The sequence below is a fragment of the Ailuropoda melanoleuca genome, chromosome 2 (genome assembly GCF_002007445.2).
Source record: "Ailuropoda melanoleuca isolate Jingjing chromosome 2, ASM200744v2, whole genome shotgun sequence".
NCBI classification, from domain to species: domain Eukaryota; kingdom Metazoa; phylum Chordata; class Mammalia; order Carnivora; family Ursidae; genus Ailuropoda; species Ailuropoda melanoleuca.
This window is the reverse complement of record NC_048219.1, coordinates 19,774,591-19,801,270: the sequence shown is the minus strand read 5'-3', so window position 1 is coordinate 19,801,270 and position 26,680 is coordinate 19,774,591. Positions and strand designations below refer to the sequence as shown.

At 55.8% G+C, this 26,680-nt stretch overlaps 2 protein-coding genes across 2 annotated transcripts; one reads left to right on the top strand and one right to left on the bottom strand.

Moving 5' to 3' along the window:
* The first annotated feature begins 7,518 nt into the window (after positions 1-7,518).
* C2H1orf210 (chromosome 2 C1orf210 homolog) lies at positions 7,519-13,166 on the top strand. Its single transcript, XM_034650650.1, has 5 exons — positions 7,519-7,838; positions 9,040-9,119; positions 9,985-10,101; positions 10,216-10,565; positions 12,398-13,166. The coding sequence occupies exons 3-4, from the start codon at positions 10,083-10,085 to the stop codon at positions 10,533-10,535; spliced, it is 339 nt and encodes a 112-aa protein (XP_034506541.1). The 5' UTR covers positions 7,519-7,838; positions 9,040-9,119; positions 9,985-10,082; the 3' UTR covers positions 10,536-10,565; positions 12,398-13,166.
* Positions 13,167-23,172: 10,006 nt separating this feature from the next.
* On the bottom strand, positions 23,173-25,871 carry TMEM125 (transmembrane protein 125). Its single transcript, XM_019806307.2, has 3 exons — positions 25,745-25,871; positions 24,264-24,403; positions 23,173-24,043 (listed from the first exon to the last, which is right to left on the bottom strand). The coding sequence occupies exon 3, from the start codon at positions 23,907-23,909 to the stop codon at positions 23,259-23,261; it is 651 nt and encodes a 216-aa protein (XP_019661866.1). The 5' UTR covers positions 23,910-24,043; positions 24,264-24,403; positions 25,745-25,871; the 3' UTR covers positions 23,173-23,258.
* Between the last annotated feature and the right edge of the window lie 809 nt (positions 25,872-26,680).

Sequence of the window (26,680 nt, the reverse complement as noted above, 5' to 3'; positions counted from 1 at the left end):
TATTGGCTCCTAGAATATTTTGAAAAGTATTTAAGATATTTCTTTGTTATGCGCAAAGCCCAAATGCTGGTGTCTTTATATATCCCACAAGTGCTTTCTTTCTCTCTCTCTCCTCTTGGACACAATTGCTTTTTGCAAAACCAAGTAAAATGTTGCCTACGCAATTGATATAGTTTTCTTTTGGTTGAAATAAGGGACACGTTCACCCAATTCCTAAGTCCCCTCTTTGCCTCAAATCGACTTTACCAATAAATCATTCTTCATGTTGATAAGCAAAGAAGAAAAAAAAAAAGAAAGTAATTCTTTTAAGATTTTTTGGGTCAGCTGTTGGTAACAAGAGTCCCTTCACTGGAATTAGGCAGCAACTAAAGCCAGCCTGTCGATTCAAAACCAGTTTTTGCTATTCTTCCAGGAAATAACTATATTTGAGAGGAAGTCTGTCAGCAGATGTGTCTAGAACATCAGGCTGAGGCTGTGGGCCTGGTGTGAGCCAGTGAGTGTGTGTGTTTTCACCCTGGGCTGAGAAGATGTGCCAGGTGTTTGTGACAAGCTGTGATGAGGACTGCAGATTACTTGGAATCCATTGTATTTTTTCCCCTTCTTGGAGAAAGAAAAGCTTCTGAAAACAAGCCCTTATTTAAAGGAAGCCCCAGTTAATCTCACAAGGCTTTGAATGAAGTCCCTTTCATGCAAACTGCTTGACAAAGGCCATTTGGCCCCCAAGAAACCCTATGAGGCCAGAAGCCGGAATGAACACCCCACAGAGGGTTCTGAGAGTTCAAAGCTCAGGACTTACTTCAAACATAACAGGTGTTTATTGACCTTGGTCGGAATGAAAATGACCCAGTGGCACAAGCAGGAGCCTTACTTGAACAAACCTCCATCATCACGACTAACAGTTACTGAACATTTACAGGTGTGGGGAAGGGGTGCTGATGGCTTCTTGAAGGCTCTCTGCCTTTGAGGTACGTTTCATTATTATTTTCCACGTTTTACAGGTGAGGACACGCATGCTTCTTACAGTCAGCCGAGTGCTGGAGCTCAGCTCTGACCCCAGACGATCTGCTCCACAGCCAGAGAGCTTCACTGTGAACCAGGCGGGCTAGACCGTCCTACTGGATTGCAAGCAGCTTCCAGTCTCTGCCCGCTGTCTCTGGGAGGCTGCTACCGTTGGCACATGTCATCCCCCAAACTCTTACACACGATTTAAGGAAGCCGACCTGCATGAACTCTGAAAGTATTAGAGGTTTTCCTCTGGAAAAATGAGTTCTGTGCTGTGCTGGGTTACGATCGCGTGGGGGCCCAACGGAGATGGGCAGGCAGGACTTTTCAGGGTGTCGGCCTTAAAGGTCCCCCAGGACCTTGCCTCACTCCCGGCACTCTGAAATCCTAGAACCAACAGCACACAACACAAATGACTCATTGTCCTTCTGCCTCAAACAATAGCAGGCCTCCTTAGAATACAAAGCACATTTGATGAGCAAAAGCTGCCACCAGAGGCCACGGCCACACGTCTGGCAGAATCCACAGCCTGGGCGAATGAAGGGGGTGCTTCCCACGTGTTCCATCTCACTTCAAATATTGTCTGAGGAGAAGAGGTAACGACAGTACCAGTCCATGAGCTCCCATGATCCACTGCTGGTGACATAGCGATGACACGGAAGTGTCCGAAGGCAGGGCCCCAACTCCTACTCTTTCCTTGAGACACTTTTTCCCTGGAGGCACACTGGTGCTTTGCCAGCTCCTTCCTCGGTGCCACCCTGAGGACGGGATGCTAGTAAAACAATACCAGGGCGAGGGCTCCTTTCAGCCATAAGTGGCACCTGCCACCAGAGGATTTCCACACGGGAACAGCCCCAACACTCCCAGGGACTCACAGGTGGGCACCAACTTTCCTCCTTTCCCCTTTCCCACCAGAGCCCCATGAGAAAGCGAGAATGTGGGAGAGATGATCGCGTCCAGTGCATGGGAACTGGGGAGGCAGGCCTGGGTGGGGGCGCCATGATGGGGCCGCTCTGTCCAGCTGGTCTGCCCCCTTGGCCACGTGCCTGGGCATGCCATCCCTCAGGAGAGGGTGGAGTCCTCCCCTGCCAGGTCTGCTGAGCTCTGTCCTCCTGGATCCACTTACTCCCCAGATAACTGATCATGGGGGGCTACAGACCGTTACCTCATTACACTGGGCACACGTGATCTCTAATTATATATCCAACGTGGCAAGATGGAGCTGGCAGCTTGGGAAGAAGTTGTCCCATGACCCCGGATGTCGGACTGATGTGGCAACCATTTGAGGCAATTACACTGGAGTTTCAGGGTGGTGTGGCTGGGGCTGGAAGAAGCTTGGTAAGCCCTTCCTTCAGAGCTCCGTGGCATCCTGTGGTGCTGGACAGGTTTGTCCTCCTGGAGGAAGGGAGGAAACCCTGGAAGCTTCCATCTCCAGTGTTTCCCTAGTCTCAGGTCTGGGTCTGGGAGGCTCCACAGGGTTATATCCTTCGAACTACGTCAGTAGAGTGCAGTTTCTTGGTGATGACCCGGTCAGAGGCCTTGTTTCACTGAGCTTCAAGCCCACTCCCCACAGGGGCTGCTTCGGGGTGCTCCGAACGCTGGGGCACGTCCAGGAGGTCAGCGCTGACAGACCAGGAGTGGGCAGGCCAGCCTCCAGGGACCGTGGGGGTTGAATGGAGGAGGAAGAATGTCCGGTGGTCCGAAGGAAGTGCTGACTCCACCTCTGGGAGGCCGCCCGTGACGGAGGGCTGGAAGCAGGCAGCCAGCGTCCTGCGGCCTGCAAGAAGCCGGGGTCCTCTACCTAGTTCAAGGGGCCATCAGCACGGGGCTTCCTGATACAGAGTGCGAAGGGTTAGCTCCAGCTCTTCCCCTGGAAAGAGCAGGCGAACCCCCTGGAGCCCCAGGATGCACCCATCTGATATGTTTTTATTGGGCAGCTACTCCACGCAGACCTGCGAGCATCTGTGGCTGTGTTCACAAGCATTCCAGCTTCTCAAAAGGCTACCGCCCCAAGGCTAAGACCCCCGGGACTGCCCCCGGGAGGGGCTGGGTCAGATGGAGAAGGGGCGGGTGCAAGGTGGGGAGCAGGACACCTTGTTCTGTCCTTGCTCAGCATCCATTTCCTGTTCTTCCTGTGGCAGCACCCTCGGCTTCCTTTGGGAGATGCAATCAAATCTTTGAAGTGACTGCGGTCTGTCCCTGCAAATGATTGTGAGGAATCGAACCCCTTGATGGTAAGTTTTACTCACGGAAGAGGGATCTAGTTGGGATATACCTGGAAAGGTGCTGGACTTAGAGTCAGAAAATCTGGGTTCGAATCCTGTCTCTTCCATTTACTAATAGAACAATGAGCCTATTTTCTTTAGTCCTCTGATTAGCGGGTGGAGTTAACATGCTTTAGGGCATAGTAAGACCATCATCCATCTGTAGACGCCCGTCTCAGGACCACATCATGGTTCATATCCTAGGGCGTGTCTGTATGGAGAACTGTGTCCCCTGGGTAACCTCTATTTCCATATGCCACCATCTGCTGACCACCTCCTAGTTTTTCAACCTACTCTCTGGTACAACCAGCAATGGCTCCTAAAATCCGTCCATCCTAACCACTCTTTCAGGGCCCCTCACATGTCCTGCACCTGGTCCTCACTTCCTCTCTACCCCACCCAGATTGCATGGGCCAGCATGGCAACCATTCCCTTGGCCACAGCTCGGCTCCCTTGCCCCTCTCTGGCTTTATCAGATTTGCCAGGCAAATCCCCAATCCTGGCCAGACCATTCTCTCTCCCAAACCCCAGGATGAAGAAGCCACATCTTCTAGAATCTAGTGGAGGAGGGAGTACCAACACCCCCTCCCCCACTCTTCACCATGAGCTGATGACACTGCTTCCTGTTTCTCTGGAAAAACAGAAGCCATCAGAAGAAAACTCCCTAAGGCTCCCAACATTTCACCCGTACGCTCCACTTTCGTCAGAGGGAGTCTCCCTGCCCCTGTCCAATGCCAGCCCTCCACTTGTGCACTGGACCCCACGCCCCTTGACGCCTTAAGGACTCACACTCCCATTGTCCATTCTCTCTTTCTGTGTCATCAATTTCCTCTCTCTCCTGGATTATTCCTATCAGCAGACACAGATGGTCTAGAAGCTCCTAGCCTTAGAAAAATCCTCCCTGGATCCCACACCTTTCTCCAGAGCCTGCCCCACTTTTCTGCTCCTTTTACAGCAAAATTCCCTGATGGAGTTGCCTTCACTGCCTCTGCTCCCACGCTCGTGCATTGTCCATGCATCACACGTCATGCCCCGTCATCGGGCATTCGTCCCCACCACACTGTGAAACTGCTCTTGTCAAGGCCGCCAGTGACCTCCACGTGGCTGGTTTCAAAGGCCAGTCTCAGTCCGTAGCTTAGCTGACCTATCAGCAGCATCTGCCTTCACTCACCAGGCCCTCGCCCTTGACACTCTTGCTTCTCTGGCCTCCCGGACCCCCCTCTCTGGTGTGTCTGCCTCCTACCGCGCTGGCCACTCCTAGACCCCTTTCCTGCTTCTCCTCCCCTCCCCGACCTCTGCTCCCAGGAAGCGCCAAGGCTCAGCCCTCTTCTCTTTCCACATTTCCTTCAGTGAATCTCATCGCGATGACTGGCTTTAAAACTCGTCCACATTTTGCTGGTTCTCAAACTTACATGCCTAGCTCTTCCCTTCCCGCTGCATTCAGGCTAGTTTATGGAACTGCGCACTTAGGATGCTACCTGGATGTCCCGTGGGGGTCCCACAGCTAACATGTCCACAGCGAGGTCCTGACTGCCCTCCCAAATCTGCCCCTTTTAGAGTCTTCTCATTTCAGTAAATGACAACTGCATCCTACTGGCTGCTCACTCAAAACTCTGGACTGATTCTTGGTTCCTTTTTTTTGTTTTCTCAAGCCCCACGTCTAGTCAGAAAATCATGTTGGCTTTACTGTCAGAATACATCAGAGTCTGAGCATTTCTCCCCATTCCCACCTGACTACTCTGAGGCCATATTGCCTCTCTCGTGGATGAGAGCCACGGCCTCCCAACTGGGCTCCCTGGTTCTTTCCTCTTACCAAGGGAGGGAAGGATAGGGCCCCATGTGAGATGGCCTCCCAGGCCCCTCACACAGCCCCTTCCCTTCCCCCTTCCCCCACTGACTGTGCTCCCTCCAGCTGGCCTCCTTTCTGTTGCTCGGATAAGCCAGCCGCGCTCCCCTCTCCTGGTCTTTGTTCTGGCCATTCCCTCTTTCTGGAAGACTCTTCCCCCAGACATTGGCATGATTGCTATCCTACTTCTAGTCAGATCTCAGCTCAAACTTTCCCTCTCCACGAGTCCCCTCTTTTTTTGACTATCTGACTAGAGTAACAGCCCCTCTACAACTCCCTATCACAGGACGCTGTTTTACGTTTCATAGCGCTATTATCTGAACTAATCTTATCTATATCTTTACTTGTGTGTGGTCTGCCTTCCCAGCCAGAATGAAGGCTGTGTGGTGGTGGGAACTCTGTCCCCAGTGCTAGCGCTGAGCTTACCCCATGGTTGCCAGGGCTGCCATGGAAGGTTGTAAGGGATGTTCACTGCATCAGAGCTCCTGGCTGAGGGGCAGGTGCTGACATCCAGCCTGTTCTCTGCTCTCCAGGCACTGGGGGCATCCAGCAGGTTGCCTTCTGCTGTTTTGCAAGGCGTGCTCTATGGGCTGGTTATGGCCCTGGAATGGGTGTTCAATAAATATTCACTGAATACATGACTGACTGATGGATGTGCAGACTTCTACTCGTTTTCTTCTGTGGGACTTCACTCAAATTACCTTCTCAGGGCCTTATTTTCATCATCTTGTTAAAGAGATAATTAACATCTATCTCAGCATAGTTATGAGGTTGAAATGAAGTCGTTCATTAAAAATCTGGCACAAATATGATGCGATCTCTATGAAATGCCCACAAGAGGCAAATCCACAGAGACAGAAAGCAGATTAGTGGATGCTGGAGGCTGGAGGGATGAGGAAATGGGGAGTGAATACTTAACGGATTGGGGTACCCTTCTGGTGTGAGGGGAGTGTTTTAGGCTAGATAGAGGGATGTTTGCACAATGTTCCGAATGTACTAAATGCCACTGAACTGTGCCCTGAAAATGGCTAAAATAGTGAATTTTTTATGTGAATCAGGTTATGTTATATGAATACCTCAATTAAAAAAAGAACCGGCACAGCTCCTGGGACTGGTAGGTCCCAGGTGGGGAGTGGGAGGTGTTCAATGAATAGCTTTTGAATCCTATGATGATGTCCTTGATTCAAAATCAAAGCAAGACCCCAAACCTTCCTTGGCTCCCCACTGCCCCATCGGGGCTACTATTCACTTTCCTGTCATTCATTCCGGAAGCATTTATCACTGCCGTGTTAGATACTAGATGTGGAGAGGGCCAAGACAGACACAGACCCTTCCCCCAGAGTTTACTGGCTCATAGGGGACTGTGCCAAATGAAGAGAAAATCACACTACTGTGTGGTCAGGGCTAGCCGGGAGAAGGGCCAGGGTCTGCGGGGGCACAGAGGAGGGGAGGAGGGACCCAGACAAGGGCATGTCAGGGAGGGCTGGTCTAGATAAAGAGGCACTGGAGCTGGGGCCTGAGTGATGAATTGGCCTGGGAGGAATAATCAGCCAGGTGGGAGATGGACACGTTGGGGGAGGGGCTGGAGGGAAGGGTTGGGGTCCCAGGAAAGAGCACACAGGAAGCCTGGGAGGGGAAAGCATGGTCGGTCCTAGGAATGGAGAACAGTCTGGTGTTTCTGTTGCTGTGTGCCACGCAGGTGATGGACAAGACAGGAGAGTTCGGAAGGGACCATTGGCGGTAGGAGTACAACTCCATGCTAAGATATTCAAGGTCCTGCATGAACCCACCTCTGCTTGGTTCTACCTGGGCCCCACTGACAAGCCCTGGGGGCAGCCTGTGCTCTGGCTGTGCCCTGTGGCTCTCTGTGAATTCTTGTGCCTGCATGGCTTGGTTCATAACATTTCCTCCTTTCAATATTTACTGAGAACCTGGCCTGTGTCAGGGGCCGGGAACCCCGCTGTCAGAACATGGCCCCACTGTGAAAGCTCAGGCGGGAAGGTGGGAGGCCGCACAAAGGGTGCTCTGGGCGAGAAGGTGGGGCTTGCCGGGGGAAGGCGGGGCTGGTCAGGGGGTACCAAATGCTCTGGGAAGGTGACTCTGGGTGTTAAAGGACGAGGAGGCACTAGGCCTGGGGATGAGGAGTAAGGTAATAGGGAAAAGTTCAGAGCTCAGCTCTGTGGGCTCCCAGGATCCTTGAGATCCAGATGAAGGCTAGAAGCTTCTATCCTGGTAGACACCTAGGCACACAATAACCCCCCAAGGGCACAGACACACTCCCCATTGACCGCCCCCCCTCCCGCGTCGGCTCGCACACATGTTTGCAGGCAATTTTGAGTGTCCTTGGTCCCTGTGGCTTTGCCCGGGAAGAACCCCCCCCCCCATCAGTTCCGGCCCGCCGCCTCCCCACTCCTGCTTCGACTCTCGACTTCGGACCTGTCATGGCAGATTCACTGGCTTATCAGGGCCGTCAGCCTGAGCGGTTGTCTGCCGAGGTGTCTGCCTGCCCCTTCTAGGGCCTGCGGGACCCCTCTCCGGATCCCAGCCGCGCACCCCCTCCCCCGACTTCCCCCACGGCGCTGGGGGTGGGGGTGGGGCCTGCGCCAGAGGTTCGCGGCCGAAGCTGGGCGACAAGTGTAATTAGTCCTCCCGATTGGAGGCGTTGCCTGCGGCCCGGGCCCCGCCCTCACCTGCGGACGAGGCCCCGCCTGCCCGCTGCGTCGCAGGTGAGTCAAGGGGCGGCTCCGGCCCACCCACCTGCCCGGGTCCGGCCCGCCCCGGCCGGAAGCTTCCTTGGACTGTGCACAGTTCCTACAGGTGGGGAGCAGAGGGGAAGACATTGGGGGGCCTGGGAGGGGGATCCCACAGATCCCTGAGGGCTCCCGGGAGCTTTCAGAGGAGCCCCAAATCAGGGTGGGGTGTGTGTGTGTGAGATCAGAGGATGTGTGTTTGTCGATGGAAGAGATGTGACCCGTGGGGGTAGGGTGACAGCCTGTGGGGTGTGTGTCCTTGAGAAGAATTCCCAGGCACGGAGCGGGCAGGAAAGGAGGAGGAGTAAAATCTTAGGTCAATTTGAATACAGTTCATTTCCATTGACAATCTTGTTTTCTGAGGACCCAGTGCCTAGTGTGGGGCCCAGAGTAGAGCCCCAGCGAGTGAATGAGTGAGCGAGCTCTCCTTTCTGACGCCCCCCTTCACTCTCCAGCTCCCCCACCCGCCCTGAGCAGCTGAGCGCCGAGCTGTCTGCCCACACCAGGGCACGCGTAGCTAGCCCAGTCCTTGGCCCCAGGCGCTGCCATCTAGTAAAGGCCACTTCTGCTGGGTAGTTGACGGTGTAGGCCAGGGAAGGGGTCATCCAAGGGGGTCCTGGGACAGCCTCGTAGGCAGGTGTGGTCTGATTTGGCCTGGACGGATGGGGAACTCAAAATACTGAGGAGGGGGTGGCTGGGAAACAAGAGGGAGGGTGAGCTGAGAGGTGTGTGTGTGTGTAGCATGGGGGAGGGAACTGTGGACAAGAGGACTAGTTTGGCCCGAGGCCCATGTGCTGGGTTGTGGGGCCTGGAAGAACACGTGGAGGAATCTACGTGAGGCCCTGAGGGCCTGGGGAGCCCTGGAAGAATTTTTAAGGGTGAGGGAGTAATGGGGTCAGATGGGCTTTAGGCCCATCACCCTGGGGAATGGACTGGAGGTGCAGAAAGATGGATTAGGAGGTCATGTAGGAGTCGAGGAATAAGATGAGGGTGGCTTGGACCGGGGCAGTGGCAGTGGGGTGCAGGGGAGGGGCAGAGCCATTCCGGAGGTATTTAGTTCCAGGAAGAACGGATGGGGCTTGGTGACAGGTTGGAGGAGAGGAGGGAGGGGTTCATGAAGATATCAGTATTAAAGAATATGGGAGGTACTCCCCTAAACTAGATGCTTCTCTCCTAGGTGCTTTCCTCGCCTGGTACTCCTCGGATTCAGGGGCTCCACCTGCAGATAATCTGCAGCCCCAGCTGTTCCTCGGACAGGTACTTCCCGAACCTAGGTGCTCTTCCTCTGGCTACTCGTCAGATCCAGGTGTTGCTCCCCAGACAGTCCTCTCATCAGGTGCTTCTCCTACTGGCATTCCCAAGCGTATCCTCCAGATACTCCCTTAATTCAGCTGCTCCCCCTCTTGCTCCTCCTTAGCCCTAGTGGTTCTTATCCAGATAATTTCCTGATCCAGGAGATCTGTGTTTGGCTACTCCCTGAATACTGCCTCCCTTTGGGGGCAGACGGAGATCAGTGGACAAGGGATATGCCTGAAGAGCTGAGGGTCGAGGTGGGGTAGCGGGAGCTCCTGACTGACAAGGAGTGGCCCCTGCCTGGGTAGGGCCTGGCACTCTCCCCCACGTGTGGTCTCTGCTTTGGTTCATTAGCTCTAAGCAATTGCTGTTGTCCAGCCCCTGGGGGCCAGAACCGCCTCTGCCCCTTCCCACGCTCAGTCAGCCAAGCAGTGTAGCAGACTGGGCTCTGGGCCCTGGTTTCAGAGACCTGGGTTCAAGTACTGGTACTGCGGCTGAGTTAGTTCACCCTTCTGGGGCTCAGAGAGGGGATAATGTTTACACCCACATTGTGGGGTTCTGTGAGCACATTGCCTGGTACGTGAGTCAGACATAGTGTTGAGTAAGTTCCTACACTGATTTGTTCAGGGGCTTGCAGAGCTGGACCCCACAGTGTGCCCTTACAAATAGCCACTTCCCAGGTACTCAGCTCATTTCTCTGTTTTGCACAACTGATGATGGTCAATTGTCCAGTGTCCAGAGTTTGTGCGGTGCCCTAACGTGGCTGCGAGTCTGCCCGGGAATGTGCACCCGTGCTCCCCGGACACCCACCCGTGTGTATATGTTCTAGGGCTCTGGCCTCCAGGGCTGCCTGGCATCTGGGGGTTTCCTTGGAGTTCAAGCTCTTTCGGCAGAAGCCGCAGCTCAGCGGTGTCTTCAGGCCCCTCCATGACTGAGGCAAACCAGAGTGAGTGAGTGGGAAGGACGCCGAGGAGGGAGGAGGGTTGGGGAAGGACCCTTTCAGTTTCCCCAGGGAACCCACCTGGGGCCCCCATCCATAATGCTGTTGCTTTCTCTGCAGCCATCGTGAGTCCCTCAGAGCTCCCAACGGCATCAGCCATGTCCCCTGGACCGGGCACTGGGGCTCGGGCATGGCCCGTGCTGGTAGGGGTTGTGCTGGGGGCGGTGGTCGTCTCTCTCCTCATCGCGCTGGCTGCCAAATGCCACCTTTGCCGCAAATACCGAGCCAGCTACCAGCACCACCCGCTGTCCAGGACGGGGAAGGGGGTCTTCCCGGAGGTGGGCGAAGAGGATGACGATGGCTTCATTGAGGACAATTACATTCAGCCCGGGGGTGGCGGGCTGGGGGCCGAGGGGAGCAGGGACAACTTTTCCTTCTGAGCCCCTATCTTTGGACCCCCCCCCCCCCCCCCCCCCCCCCCCCCCCCCTCCCCCCCCCCCGGGCCCACTCTGGGAAGAGTAAAGAAAGAAGCTCGGGTGCAGATGGTGCGTGAGGTAGCTGGTCAGGGAGGCCAAAAGGAAGTGCTAATGATCGCGTAGGAGGCGTTTGCCTCAGAGCCAGGCTCTTCGGGCTGAGGCCCAGGTGGCCGCTAGATGTTCAGGAGAGCTGTCTTGTCGGGCTGCGGTGTCCACGGGATGCCCTGTGAGATCCCCCAGACTCCACAACCAGCTCGTCTCAGGAGAACCTGCTGGCTGCCGCGGGCTGGCCTGGCAGAGGTTTGCTAGAACTGTGAAGGCCTCGGGAGGGGAGGTGAGCTCGGGACCTTCCCAGCCGGGACCCTTGAGGAGCTGTGACCGTCACACTGGCCTTCTCAATGGGGCGTGCCACAGCTTCCTCACATCGGATCCCTTTCACAGCTGCGCAAGGCGGGGACCGTCCTTCCCGCTCCGAGGGGGAGCATGGGCTCTGGGGGCCGAGTGCCTCATCCAAGGACCCATGGCTGGAAGTGAGTCAGCTACGACACACCCTGGCATCGCATCCTTGTACGCTTTCCTGCCTGGGCTCCTCAGGGACTCAGATGGCGTCCCCCTCCGCTGTGGGGGTCCCCCATCTTCCACCCCATGGAGGCTCCCTGCCAGGTCCTGCCAGGGCGGCGTGGGCTCAGCATGGGGCACAGTTCTGAGTAACTGCCTTTCTCTTTGCTTTCCAGCCACTTGTTTTGGGTTTGAAGTTCGAATCTTCAGCCACTGCCGAGAACATCAATGAAAATGTCAGTCATAATCAAGGTCTTTACTGAAAGCCGTCAAGTCAGAAGGAGTCTGTGATAGCCACCATTTTCTCGGGTCCTATAACTCACATCCGGGGTTGGGTCCAAGTTCTCTCATCAGGCAGTGCTCCTTTGCCGTGCAGCTGCCGTGGATGTGGGTGAGACTGGCGAATGCGGCCAATAAATGTTATTTATGAAACTCCAGAGTGGCCCCTGATTGAATGATGACACTGGTTCTGCTTTGTGGAAGGGGCCGTGTTCTCCAGCCCGGTGTCCCTGGGGGATGGGGGCCGCCTCTGTGCCTCTCTTCCCTCTGCCTGGGACAGCGGGCCCACCAGTGCTGGGGCGGAGGTGGTGTTGGCACCTGTGTCACGTGGCTTGCACGTTAGTAAGTCACATAAAATTATGTGAGTCGAGGTTTTTAAAACTGAGATGTCGGGGCGCCTGGGTGGTACAGCGGTTAAGCGTCTGCCTTCGGCTCAGGGCGTGATCCCGGCGTTACGGGATCGAGCCCCACGTCAGGCTCCTCTGCTATGAGCCTGCTTCTTCCTCTCCCACTCCCCCTGCTTGTGTTCCCTCTCTCNTGAATGCTGGGTCATAGGCTAGTTAAATTTTTTCGGGAACCTCCATACTGTTTCCCAGAGTGGCTGCACCAGTTTGCACTCCCAGCAACAGTGCACAGGGCTTCCCCTTTTTCCCATCCTCCGTATCCTTTTGTATTGTTGATTTGAGCCATTCTGACAGGTGGGAGGTGATAAGGCACTGGGGCTTGGATTTGCATTTCCCTGATGGTGAGTGATGTGGGGCATCTTTTCATGTGTCTGTTGCCATCTGTGTGTCTGCTTTGGAGAAATGTCTGTTTGTGTCTTCTGTGAAACCAAAAGACAACCTGCTGAGTGGGAGAAGAGATTTGCAAATGACAGCCGATACAGGGTTTGTATCCAACATATCCAAAATGTATAAGGAACTTATATGACTCAACACCAAAAAACCAAAGAATCCAAGCAAGGGAGGCAGTTTTTTTTTTTTTNCCCCGCATACCTGACAACTTAAAGATAGTGGACCCTACATGGGGGCCAGGAGCCTCAGAGAGAGAGGCATCTGGGGCTTCAGGGCTAACCAGGGGTAGAGCAACCCTCCCTTCCCTGACATGGAGCTACTAAAGTGACAGATCTTCTCTTGCTCAGTAACCCTCAATGGCTCCCTGCTGTTCTCAGGACAACTCCCAAGGGCTAGCCTAAGGAAATAAGGCCTCTTTCAGCCCCTTGGTTCCTTTTCTTGCCTTTCCCAACTTCACTTCCTACCAAATGGATTATTTGTTATTCCTCTTCTCCCACATGGTGTTTCTCCATGCCATCTTTGCGCACACTCTCTCCCGGGTACACTGGCCTTCTGTTCTCTCGAATCCTCTAGGACAGAGGGCACCCCGGGGGGCTCACTTGGTTGAGTGGCTGACTCTTGATTTTGGCTCAGGTCATGATCTCAGGGTCCTGGGATGGAGCCTTGCATCAGGCTCCCCGCTGAGGATTCGCTCTCTCCGTCTGCCCCTCCCCCAGCTTGCACACACACTCTCTCTGTCTTTCTCTGTCTCTCAAACAAATAAATACATCTTAAAAAAAAAATCCTCTATGGCAGTGATGAAAATCCCTGGCCAGTAGAGCCCCTCTGGCCCGCCTACCTGCCAGCATTTCTGGTGTGGCGGGATGGTAACACTTTAGCTGGTGGAAACCGGTGTGCCAAGTTTTTTACTGAAATTTTTTCAATGAAGTGAATAATCTGAATGGTTATCTGACATTTTTCACGGGTAGTAATAAATCGATTTTCATTTTAAATGAAATTAAAAAGGAGTCACTGATTTTTATTTTCCTGAACTGGGATGTGCGCGTGGAAGTGTTCCTTGTCCCTCCGAGCTGGGAGATGCTGCTCGAGCATCCCGTCCTCCAGGCCGCCTCCCACGAGTCCTCGCTCTCACTGTGCGCCGCTCTGAGTCCCTCTGCCCTTCTCTGGCCACGGTGGGTTGTCATCTGTGTTTGTCCCGCATACCATGCCTGTCCCCATGGCGAGACTGTGAACTCTGAAGCCACAGGCCTTGCCTCATCCTGTGTCCTCATTCTTGTGCACAGCAGGTGCTAAATAAATATTTGTCAAGTTGTTTCACTCCTGCAGGCTGAGGAGTGTGGAGGTGAAAGGTGAGGGAGGGAGTTGAATGTGGGAGACTTTATCAAGAACTGATGAAGAGGGGGAGGGCTGGCTCATCTTTGCTGGTGGGGAGATTGGGGCAAGGGAGGCAGTTTTGGGTGGGATGTGTGTGTGTGTGTGTCCCCTCTTTCACCCATCCCCCTGCCCCCCACCCCGTCCCCTCTGGTAACCGTTAGTTTGTTCTCTGTAGTTAAGGGTTGTTTTTTGGTTTCTCTTTTTCCCCCCTTTGTTCATTTGTTTCTTAAATACCATGTATGAGTGAAATCATGTGCTACGTGTCTTTCTCTGACGACGGATTTTGCTGAGCGCTATGCTCTCTAGCTCTATCCTTGTCGTTGCAAAGGCAAGATTTCGTTCTTTTGTACCGCTGAATAGTAGGCTGAATAATATTCCAGTGTGTGTGTGTGTGTGTGTGTGTGTGTGTGTGTGCGCGCTTCTCTACGCACTCTTCTGTTGGTGGACACTTGGGCTGCTTCTGTAATTTGGCCACTGTCGCTAATGCCGCAGCGAACACAGGGTGTATGTATCCTTTTGAATTCTTTGGGTAAATACCCGGTGGTGTGAATGCTGGGTCATAGGCTAGTTAAATTTTTTCGGGAACCTCCATACTGTTTCCCAGAGTGGCTGCACCAGTTTGCACTCCCAGCAACAGTGCACAGGGCTTCCCCCTTTTCCCATCCTCCGTATCCTTTTGTATTGTTGATTTGAGCCATTCTGACAGGTGGGAGGTGATAAGGCACTGGGGCTTGGATTTGCATTTCCCTGATGGTGAGTGATGTNTCGGGAACCTCCATACTGTTTCCCAGAGTGGCTGCACCAGTTTGCACTCCCAGCAACAGTGCACAGGGCTTCCCCTTTTTCCCATCCTCCGTATCCTTTTGTATTGTTGATTTGAGCCATTCTGACAGGTGGGAGGTGATAAGGCACTGGGGCTTGGATTTGCATTTCCCTGATGGTGAGTGATGTGGGGCATCTTTTCATGTGTCTGTTGCCATCTGTGTGTCTGCTTTGGAGAAATGTCTGTTTGTGTCTTCTGTGAAACCAAAAGACAACCTGCTGAGTGGGAGAAGAGATTTGCAAATGACAGCCGATACAGGGTTTGTATCCAACATATCCAAAATGTATAAGGAACTTATATGACTCAACACCAAAAAACCAAAGAATCCAAGCAAGGGAGGCAGTTTTTTTTTTTTTTTAATGATTATATTCATTTATTTGACAGAGACCTCGAGAGAGGGAACACCAGCAGGGGGAGAGGGAGAAGCAGGCTCCCTGCCGAGCAGGGAGTCTGATGCGGGGCTTGATCCCAGGACGCTGGGATCACGACCTGAGCAGAAGACCACTGAGCCATCTAGGTGCCCCAGGAGGCAGTTTTAAGAAGGGAGAAAGTTAAGCTGCTTTTGGTTGCAAGCAATGGGAAGAGAATTAAAGGGACAGCTGACTCAGGAGAGCAGGAAGCAGGTGGCTCCAGCAGCCTAAGGACAAGAACAGACTCCCCTGTCACTTGTGGGCATTAATGAGACTCCATGCCTGGGACCCCGAGTTCCTGATTTCAAGTTCCAAGTACTCAGGTGACAGAATTTTATCAGCGCAGTTTGGGTCAAGGATCCATGCTAGTCCAACCAGCTATGAGTGGCGGCAGGCTCCTCTGGTGCAAATGTGATTTTGCGTGCCTGCCTATTTGTTCCAGGTCATTCCCAGACAAGGGGAAGTCATCATGAACCAGGTGGCCGCCCTGCATATGCCCTTGGATGCCGGGCTAGCCTTTGAGGGAAGGGTCGGCACAGAAGGAAGGTGAGGGCAGATCAGACACATGGAGGAGCTTGAGAAAAAGGCAGGGCAAGGAGGGCTGCGTGTAGGGTCAAGGGGTCCCCTGGGCAGTGATGAACTGAAGGGTGGACCAGATCAGCTAGGGCTTTGGTGCCAAGATAGCTTGCATTTCAGGATGAGAGCAGCTGGGGCTCATCTGTGGACTTCTTTGGTCAGGGAGTGATGTCATCATGATGGAAAAGTCATTCGGATGCTGTGCCAATGCATCAGAAGGGAGACGCAGGGGGAGGTGATAAGAACCTGCCGAAGGTGTGGCCGGGAACAGAGAGGTTCCAGAGACACAAGGGAGGCGGAGTTGGCGGGCTTGCTGCTGACGGATGTGGGGAGTAGGAAGGAGGCAACGACGTCACCTTGGTTTCTGGTTGGGTGGCTGGGCCCCCTGGGGAGGGGCTGACTTTCAGGGAACAAGGATTCAATGTTTGATGTGCAATTTCCAGGGGGGCTGCCCGGGGACAGCTGGATTCACCTGGGAGAAGTCTGGCCTGCAGGTGTGGGTTTGGGACTAGTCTGCAATGGGGTCATTGAGACCCAGGAGTGAATGAGGTCAGGGGCCCGGGTGGAGTTGGGGAGGTACAGGGGACCTATTAGGCGGACACTGACATCTAAGGACTTGTCAGTAGAGGAGGACATGGCCGGGAGCCCAGGGCACGTGTCCCCAACCTCAGCTGTTGTTCCTGCATCCAGAGACAGTCTGACCCCTTGCAGGCCTGGAAAGTCCCTGTGTCTAAGATAGCAGCATAGGCTGTCCCAGTCCAAGACCTTGAGAAGGACCTTGGGTAGCAGAATTCAGGGGCTGAGGGTGCATCCTGAACAAGGGAAGAGCTGCTGGAAACACAGCTGGGCCTGTTCCCTGCCCTTATGCTCCCTCAGTGGCTACCTGGACGGGCTGTCCTGCGGCGCTCTGGGCCGGAGAGCACCTCAGCTGTCCCCGTTGTCACATATTCTTCGGGACCTGAGTCAGAACCTCGGAGGGACCCAGGGAAGGTAAAGTCTTGTTTTTCCTGAGCCCAGCACCCAGCAAGGGCCAGCAGGGCCAGCTTCCTCCTGGGATCTGCTGTGGGTGTTACGCCTGGCTGAGCAGGCCCCTCGGGTTGTAGGAACCTTGGACCCTGTCCTGAGAGGCTTTCCTGGATTCCTCAGAGCAGTGGGGTCCACTGTGCTCAGCACGCTTGGCCCCGTGCACAAAGAGGGAGCAGGATTTGGGTCCGTGGGTTCAAAGGCCCAGGGGTGCTAGAACCGTGGGGGCCTGGGACTCAGTCAGACCTCTCTCTGTCCTCCCTCCTCTGGCTTCAGGCCCTGGCCCCAGCCTGCCTCTGCCCCCAGCCCTCTGTACCCTGTCCTGTAGAATACAGCAAGTGTTAGCCCTACCCCTATCAGCACCCTCAGGGCTAGCTCCCCACAGCAGGTGGGCAATCTTCATCCCAAATGGGAACTTTGCCAAGCCTCCTTCTTCCTCAGTCACTCTGGGCTGGAGATTTGCATGTGTCTGTTTTCCAGGACTCGGGTCAGAAGATCTGGGGTGCCTGGGTAGCTCGGTTGGTTGGGCATCCACTCTTTGATTTTGGCTCAGGTCATGATCTCAGGGTTGTGAGACTGAGCCCCACCCAGGCTCCGTGCTCAGTGCTGAGTGTGCTGAACATTCTTCCCCCTCCTGCTCCCCCTACCCCTATCCCCCCGTTCACGTGTGTGCGCACACACACATACACACTTTCTCTCTAATAAATAAGTTAATTAAAAAAATCTTTTTTTTAAAAGATTTTATTTATTTGAGAGAGAGAGAGAGCACAAGCAGGGGGAGGGGCAGGCAGAGGGAGAAGGAGAAGAAGGCCTCCCGTTGAGCAAGGAGCCCGATGCGGGGCTCGATCCCAGGACCCTGGGATCATGACCTGAACCAAAGGCAGACGCTTAACTGACTGAGCCCCCCCAGGTGCCGCATAAATAAAATCTTAAGGGAAAAAAAAAAAGAAAAGAAAGTCCGGGGAGGACAGCAAAGGGCTTGAATTCGAACCTGTGATACTGTAGGGCATGATAACAGGAAGAACCACTGCCCTGCCAGGCGGCACCCCCATTTCATAGACTGAGAAGTTGAGGCACAATCCAGTTACTAGAGCAACTGGCCTGCTTCACCCCGCGGCAGCGCCGCGACCGCACCCCAGAGCACCGACGAAACAGATCTAGAGAGGGGATGTCGTGGCACTTGGACTTGCTCCCGCCCAGCCCGGGCTGGCGGCCCCCTCCCCTGAGTGAATGGGAGCCGAGAAGTTTCAGGGCACCAGCTCCAGGTTTGCGAGGGCAGGCGTGAGGGTAGACGTGGTCTGCCCCGATCCACGCCCCGGGGGTGACTTCCATGACCACGCCCAGAGGAGCCTCACAGGTCCCGGGGAACAGTTGAGAAGGCGCCCCCATCCGCGTGCGCGAAGCTGAGCGTGAGGGGCGTGTGTTGGTCCCTTGAGGCCTGGAGGAAGCTTCTCCAGACACCTGAGTGTCCCCAGAAGCCCGAGGTCTCATGTGGGCTGTAACCGGATATGACCACTCCGATCACCCAGATTGGAACAGATCATAGGTTTCTGGAACATGTTCTTGCAGTATCTGGGTGCCCAGGTGACGCGGCTGAGAACCTGGAATGTGACTATTGAGCCCAGGAGGAGCCTGTGGCAAGTGCCTCTCTCCAGCTCCCCTACTGCCACTGTCCCTCCGTCAGTCCCTTCTTAGCTTTGCTTCTTACCCAATACCGGCTTGGATTTCAGGGTCCATTGGGTCAACCTTTTGCTACCGTCCACCTTCCCTGCCCCATCGTCTCACTATTACACATTCCAGGTGGGGCTCCGCCCGAGGCCTGCATCTCGGCCTCTGTGCGATGTTGAGAAGAGCCCAGCGTCGACCCAGTCCCTGCCTCTGTTAGTGCCTGGTCTCCAGCCTCCTGCGGGCTCCCCAGGCTTCTGGCCATCTTGCTGTTTCCTCGGCTCGACTCCCCTCTCCTCCACAGCCGCCCTTAGAGGGGCCTCCGCATCACAGAGAGCAGAGCTGTTGGCCGGAGCCTCCCTGCACTTCCCGCGCCAAACTTACCTGGTCTGCATTCGTCGTGTGCCCTGGAGCCACTCTCCCTGCCTCTCCACTCAAGGCCTTTAAGAACAGCCTCTTCTCTGCCTTTGTCTTAAACCTCTCGTTCTGTCAACATTCTATCTCCCATCACATCTCCCCCACCTTAAAAAGCTCCTCGGTCACAAAGACAGGTTGGTCCCGCCCTCCGAATGTCCATCTGGTCTGCTGTGTTTCACTCTGTCCCACAGCCACCCTTTTGTCTGGGCCACCCTCATCTCGCATCTGGAGATGGCATTCATCCACCAAAGGGTTCCCCTGTCCCTATTTTTGTCCCTCCCAGTGAATTCTCTGTGCTGCAGGCACGATGATTGGCCTAAAGCACAGTTCTGACCAGCCCGTTCCTCTGCGGAAAATCCTTCACTGGCTTCCTCTTCACCTTAAGAAATGGTGCCACCTGCAAGGGAGCCTCCAAAGCCCAGGACTGGTCCCGGGCTCCTCCCCGGCTGCGCCCCCCGCCTCTTGCCAGTGAATCTCCAGGTGCCACCACACAAACCCTCTGTGTTTCCTTGAAGGAGCCAAGTTCCCTGGTCTCTGGACCCTGCTTCTGCTCTTCCTTCTTTCTGGGATAGTCCTTCTTCCCCATCTCTCTAGCTTGGCCAGCTGCTTCTCATCCCTCAGGGGCCCGTGGAAATGGCACTTCTGGGACTGATTCTTTTTCTCCTAAAGCCAATTCCTGGCTCTACCCCACAGCCAGCCGGTCCAAAATCCAACTCTGGCCAGAGTACTTCCCTCATTGTCCTGAGGACAAAGTCCAAATTCTTCAGCTGGGGTGACAAGGCCGTTCTGCAGAGGGGAGTAAAGGTGGACATGACTCTCGTTTTCTCGTGACAGGGAGGCCAAGCCTGGGGGTGCTGCTGGGGGATGTTGCTGGGGTGTGAAGGTTGTGGAGGGAACTTGGGGGCCACTGTGGAAACAGGAGCTGACCAGGGAAGCACAGTGTAACCGATGAGTGGAACTGCAGACCAGCTGAGATGGGCGATGAGGAATTCACGGTGACACCAGGCTGCCTGGTCGTGCGGATTTCCTCTGGTAACCGCTCACCGTGAGGCAGACGGGTCGATTCATCCAAGGAGGGGGATTTGCTGGGACAGTGGGACCGAAGGGCAGGGGGCTGAGCAGGTGTGGCCTCTGTCAAGGAGTGTCAACGAGTGGATCATGGAATCTTACCCAGAAGGGAGACGGAGACAGGAGGGGCCCGTGGATGGCTGTTTGCAGTGTGGACCGGGATGGGATTTAGTGAGATGCTCTGAGCAAACAAGCCGGAGCTGGGAGGTTGCGGGATGTCGGCTTCAGCCATCGCAGAGGTGGAAGCGTTTCGGCCCTGCCTGCAGCTCGCCCAGCGCCTGCCCTGACCCACGTGAGAGCTGGGTGTGGAGGCGCTGCTCCCACTGCCCTTTGGAACGGCCCTCGGGGGCAAGGGCCATATTCTTCATCTGGCATCCTTCCCGGGAGAGCTCAACAAAGGCCTTGTCTGCAGTGGCTGCTTATTTGGACATTTGTGCCGTGGAACCCATCCCCTCCCCTTTCTCTAGGCCTGAGTTTCTGTTTTCCTTTAGTGTTTTGTTTTTTGGGTGTTTTTGGTTTTTTTGAAGCATTTTATTTGTTTGTTTTTCTCAAATAAATCTTCTGTCCCTTGTTTGGGTTTTTCGAAGTAATCTCTAGGCTCAACATGGGGCTCAAACTCACAACCCCAAGATCAAGAGTCGTAGGGTCCACTAACNGAAGCATTTTATTTGTTTGTTTTTCTCAAATAAATCTTCTGTCCCTTGTTTGGGTTTTTTGAAGTAATCTCTAGGCTCAACATGGGGCTCAAACTCACAACCCCAAGATCAAGAGTCGTAGGGTCCACTAACTGAGCCAGCCAGGCACCCTTCCTTTAGTTTTTTTAAAAAGAAATATCATGAGAGAGTCTAACCCTGTCTCAGCTGAAAAGAAACAGGACTTCTCCCCATATTACAGGATGGAGAGGCAGTCTGTGGTCCTCTGACGGTCCTGGGGTCGTTGAGAACGGGAGCCCCGGAAGAGTAAGAATTCGGAGGCAGAAAGATTCCGGGCCCATAGTGGACAGTGGCCGAAGTGCCTGACCCGTCCCTATTCTGGGGAGGTCTCTCCCCGATCCTTGCAGACACATTGCCATCCGACCAAGCTGAGTCCTTCATCCATCCAGTAAAGCCCCTACTATGTGTCAGGCCCACCTTGGGAACGAGGGGTATGCCGATGAGCAATACCCCGATCCTGACGGAGGAGATAGGCTCACAGGGAAGGAACTGCAGATGCGGTGGTGGGGCCAGGCACAGAAAATGGGCAGGTCTCGAAGGGTATGAAGGCAAGGAGGAGAGCGACACAAAGCCTGGGAGAAGTGAGAGAATGTGGGGAGGTCACAACAGCTCCGCGTGGCTGGCTCATGGGCTGCTTTGACTGCGAGGGAGGCCAAATCATATCAGGGAGGCTGCACGTTAGTCTGTGTGCCGTGAGGGATCGGGGAAGGACTTGAACGTAAGTCTGTTTTAGGACAGCACTGGGTTGCCACCTGGAGCTTCCCGGGTATGCTCTGAAACTGGCCCTCGTTCGTGGAGGGCAGGAAGAGACCAGAGACGGAGACGGGCCACTCTGGATTGGTGGCTGGCGGGTGTAACGGGCAAGGGAAACTACTTATGAGGCTTTGTTTTTGGGGTGGCCACAAGACAAGAGAGCTCAGCACCTGCCAGTCAGGCCTTACAAGGCCTTCACTGGGTTCAGTGTCATGTGCCGTCTAGCTGGTCTCGCCACGGCACCGTCTCAAGGCTGTATCCTTGGGGCAGTTTCTAGGAGCCGGAAAGGCAATGCGACACACATTTCAAGGACAGGAGAAGGGGGAGAAGGGGTGAGGAGCCTCCCATCACCTGGGTCCAGCTCATGGGTCAACCGGCCATCATGTTCCCCCAACCCCATCACCTCCCCTAAAAGTCACTGTGGCTCAAGTGTGTGTGTTGGGGTTGGGAGGGAGATGAACTGAAGGAGAAAAGAGCAAAAGTAGGGAGCTCTGAGGGGAGGCCACACAAATCAGGCAGAGATGGGGAGGGTGCCGGGAGCGAGCCTGGAGGGCTGAGCACCCCCGCCCACGTGGGCGGGAGTCCACAGGTGGTGATGTGGTCACTGGACACTGGATAGGGAGTGAGGGTGCTGTCTGGGGCCACGCCGAGCTTTCTAACCTGGGTGCTGGTGAAGGCTACAGCCTGCAGGTGAGATGAGGACTTGGCTCAGGTTGAGGATGAAGGGGATCGGATGTTGAATATGTGGGGTCTGAGATGCCGTAGTTCCCGGACAGAGGTTCTGCTGTCCCGGTGCTCCCGGGCATGGCCTCTGGTTTCCGCTCACCCGGCTCCCTCCTCGGCTGGCAGCACCCTTCCCTCATCCATCAGCTCAGCGTTTTCTTCAGGAGGGCCCCTAGATCTTGGCCCCTGAAAGCAGGTTTCTCCCGTCAGAGCCCTCGTAGCTCTACGCGTAGCGCCCCCTGGAGGCCTGTCTGGTGTCCCTGCGTCTCTTGGTGCCCTGGCGGGGCTGTGGGGCATCTGACCAGGAGAAGCAGGAGTGATGAAACTGATGTCGCTCCTGGCGCTCTCCTGCGGGTGGGGGGTGGGGGTGGGGATCCTTTCCACCCAGGAAGTTCTGCTCCATAGAAGGGTGTCCCTTCCAGGGCTGACCCCAAGCAGGGAGTGCCTCTTACAGCCCAGGGGGGTTTCCAACAACTCTCCCGTGCCTGGGGGGTGGGCGGCGGTGGGGTGCAGAGGCAGGCCAGCCACTGCAGCAACTACACGGTCCAAGGTGTTCTGGTGCTAGAGGTGGGGTAGGGAGCTGTCGCCTCCAGGGAAACCAGCTGGTGAAACCCCAGTGCTCCAGGCTTTACCTTGAGCAAATGTGAAGGGCTCGGGCCACACTCCTCCCTGCCCGCCCTGGACCAGAAACCCACCACCTTCCCGAAGGGAAGCGTCCCTGCACCCCCTCTTGCCTCCACGGTACCTATGAGGAGAAACCACAGGCCTCCCCGGGGACCAGGCACCTTTTGTCAGCTTGAGAGTTCCCTGTAGAAGGAGCAGTTGTTGGGGAGGGTGAGGGGAGGGGGAAGGAAGGTCTCTAGGTGAGATGGCGAGGGACAATCACGATGATAGTGGCCATCACTTTTATTGCACACCTGCCACGTGCCCGCTCCTTCCATACATGATGGCATGTGGTCCTCACGATCGATATCCATGACCAGGACTGTGACTCCCCGGAAACTGAGGCTCAGAGAGATTAAGTCACTTGCCCCAGGCCCCCAGCTGGTGAGTGGTACACTGGGGATTCCAGTCCAGTCCTGGCACATCGTGGAGCCCGTGCTCTTCCCACTTTGTCACCAGCTACTCTCCTCAGTGAAGAGTCACTGGGATGGTCTCCGGCCTAGGCAGGTCACAGTCACTCCTGGGAAATCCCTGACAGGTGTTACGAGGCAGGTCGGATTCGAGGGGTGTTGGGAATAGGGGCCAAGAATCTTCAGGGACCCCACAGAGAGACAGGCAGACTTGGACAGTTCCATAGTCACAAAGCCCTGGTTCTGAGGACACGTGGGCTCTTCAGCGCAGGTCACACGACCCCACGGAGGGTTGGACGGTCCCGGGGAGACATACACACTCACACACACTGCCCCTGCACGTGTCCGTGCAAGCACACTCCCACTCACACACGCTCCCACCCTGGCACAGCTCTGTGGCTGCTGAGGCAGGTGGCGGAAAGGGGACCTCGGGCTTGGTCAGATGAGGCTGGCGATGCTCGATGTGGTCTCGTGACGCTGGCCGGCCGACAGCTGTCCCGAGACGCTGAAGATGCTGCCGTGGCCACTGTGGGTGGAGGGGGCGGCCGCATGGAGAGGGGGGCAGTGTCCACTCACGCCCACCTGATATAGCAGCAAGCCCAGCAGCAAAAGTGAGCCCGAGGCGGCCAGGCCGATGCCCACGGACAGCATGGCAGCCAGTGGCCGGGCAGGGGCAGGGGCGGCAGCCAGCCCGGCCAGAGTCAGGCCGGTGACCAGCACCACCAGGCCGCTGAGCAGCACCACGAGCGCGTCGGCCCCTCCCCCGCTCCGCAGCAGGGCCACGTGGTGGGGCTGGCGGACGCAGTTCATGTCCTGCACGGCCGAGCTCATCAGCTGCTTGACCAGGACCAGCAGCGCCAGCAGGCAGAGCACGGTGCCCGTCGCCAGCCGCCACTCGCCCGAGCGGCTGCTGGTGGAGGACAGCAGTGCCACGCCACCCGCCCCACAGCCTGCCACGAGGACCACGGCCACGGCGAAGCAGAGCGCCGAGCGCCGCGGCTGCTGGGACCACCACAGCTCTACCTGCTCTGCCAGCATGTCTGGGGGCAGCCCCCGGCCCAGCGGGGCTGGAGCCTCTCCTTCAGACATGGCGGGGGGCAGGGCAGAGGGCGGTGTCGGGGGCTAGAGGGTGCGGGTCATGGCCTAGAGCCCCCACCACCTGCTTGGCAGCTAGAGGCCCAGAGTCCTGTTCCTCTCCCAGTCCAGGGTGTGGTCACCATCACCTGCAGGGGGATCACACTTGTTACCTCCCCAGCCCCACTCGCCCTTTATGGTCTCTCCTGGGAGCCTTGGGGAGGATCCCTGGGAATCTTCCCCAGTGTCCCCCAACGGCCCCCTCCCCAGCACTGTCACTTGGGAATGCCTCTCCAAGGACCCCAGGAGAGTTCCCCCACATAACGCATCCCCTACCCCTCCAGGGAAGCCCCTGGCCCAGCCCCTGACCTCTCTGGCTCTCTCAGTTGCCTGTCCCATCCCGGCTGCCGCCGAAGGAGTTGGTGCCACAGTGGATGATGGGACCAAGAGCAGAGATAAAGCCTCATTCAGGATCCGACTCACATGGCCTCAGCTGTCACCGCTGGCTCCTGGGGGGAGGGTTGTGGGGAGGGAGGGGGCTTATGACTTAACCCTTCTGGAACCAGTAGCCTGACCCTGAACCTTCTCCCTTGGGACTGCGGCTCCTTCTCTGGGGGTCAGGATCTAATCCCTAACTCTCTCCTTCACCAACATCTCATCTGACTTCCTATCCACAGCTGCTGGTGCCCCAATCCCTCTCTCCCCCAAACCTGGGTCTCCCTCCTAAGCTCCAGACCCACAGGCCAATTGTCACCTTCATGTTCCCTAGTCATCTCTGATGCAACACGTCCCGACCCAAGCTCGTCATCTTAGCCCAGACCTCCTCCTCCTCTCCTGTTCCTTACTTCCTTGTGAAGTGCACGTCCCAGGGAGGCCACCTGTAAACCTCTCTCCACACAGTCCCTGCTTCCATCCCCACGTCTCCTGCCTCATCGCCGCCCCCATGCCCCTCTTCCTTCCTCCTACCTTTCTCCATTCTCCCTCTCACCAACGCCCCCCATGCCCTCCTCCTCCACGATTTCTCTAAAGTGGAGCAAAGGGAGGAGGGCTCTGTCCTTGAGCCCCTGCTGCCGTCCTTACCAGCCACGGGACTCTGGCGAAGGACCTGACAGTGGTTACTCGTTTAACATTTAACCTTCCTCTAGGGGCCAGCCAACATGACTCAAACTGGGCAAAATAAAGCAGCCCCGGCTGACAGCAGGCGCACATATGTGATAAATGCCCAGTGTGGGTGAGTCGGAAGAGGGGCCTAGGCGAGGGTCAGAGAAGCCCCAGAGGAGTTCATCTCTTAGAGCCTCAGTCTTCCTATTGGAAAAGTGAGGACAATAACATTTATCTTGAAGGATGGGGGCGAGTCATTTGACGTCTCCGCTTTAAAATTCCAATGGGAATTCTAAGCCTGCATGAATGCCCAAAGAACGCAACCCTATTTTGAATAAAAGAATACAATGTTCTCCCCTCCAATGCAGGATAGGACTCCTGCTTTATACATAGGATGCAGGTGGTGGGTCGTTCCAGGAATATGATGACCGTGGCCCTCCACAGGTATACCCCTGATGCACCTGTCCTTCACAACCCCTCTGCCGGGGCAGCCTGGCACACTGGGGGGCAGCCTGGCACACAGGCCGGAGCAGGTGCAGATGCCCCCAAGGGAGGTGGGGGAGGGGCCTTAGGAGGGGACCTGGAGTCAATCCCAGCATTCCTCAGGGCTGTGACTTCACTGGTCCGAAAGTGCTTGCACAGGTGTGCTGGGACAGTGGGGCCAGGCTGGGGGTGGGGTGGAGGTTCTCCGGCATAGCCAGTGGGAGAAAGTGGGGGCGGTGGGGGTCGGGGGACCATGGGGCACTCACAAGAAGCTTGGAAGTGCTGGATCCGATCAGAGCAGGCAAGGCCAGGCAGGTGGGGCACTCCAGCTCCGTTTCCGGGGAGGCGCTTCACCTGCCTAACCTGCGTCCAGGTAAGCCCTGGGGGTGGGCGTGGGGGAGGGGGATCAACAGGTGTTTCCAAGGCAGGCCTTGAGCGGATTGGCTGACGTGGCACAGCTCCTTCTGCCGGGCTGAGGCATTCTTGGGAAGGGAGGGGCTTCTACCCGCTGCTGTTAGGGCTCGAACACAATTCTCAGACCTGGCAGCAGGAGGAATGTTGTCTGTCTGCCCCAGACCCTGGACCCTAACGCATCCCTGGGCTCCGAGCCCAGCTTAGATTTATTTTTTATTTTTTTAAAAACATTTTATATATTTATTTGACACAGAGAGAGACAGCCAGAGAGAGAGGGAACACAGCAGGGGGAGTGGGAGAGGAGGAAGCAAGAAGCAGGCTCCCAGCGGAGGAGCCTGATGCGGGGCTCCATCTCTCTGATGCGGGGCTCGGTCTCATCACGCCGGGATCACGCCCTGAGCCGAAGGCAGACGCTTAACAACTGAGCCACCCAGGCGCCCCTCAGCTTAGCTTTAGTTCAGCCCAAACCTAACCCCAGCCCCAGCTGCACTTTCCAACCCTAACTAGATTTCCTAGCTCCGACTGCAACCTCTACCCCACATCTCAGCCCCAACCCCCAGCCCCACTTCCAAATCCAATTCCAGCCCCAGCTTCAAATCCCAACCCCAAATCTGGCTTGAACCCTCAGCTGCAACTCCTCACCCCAACCCCAGGCTCCAGATTCTGGAATTAGACCCTAGACCACAACCTTGACTCTTGTTCCTGAATTCAGCCTCCAAATTCCAGCTCCAAACTCAAATCCTGCCTCAGTCGCAAATCCCAACACCTGCTGATCCCCAAACCCAGGC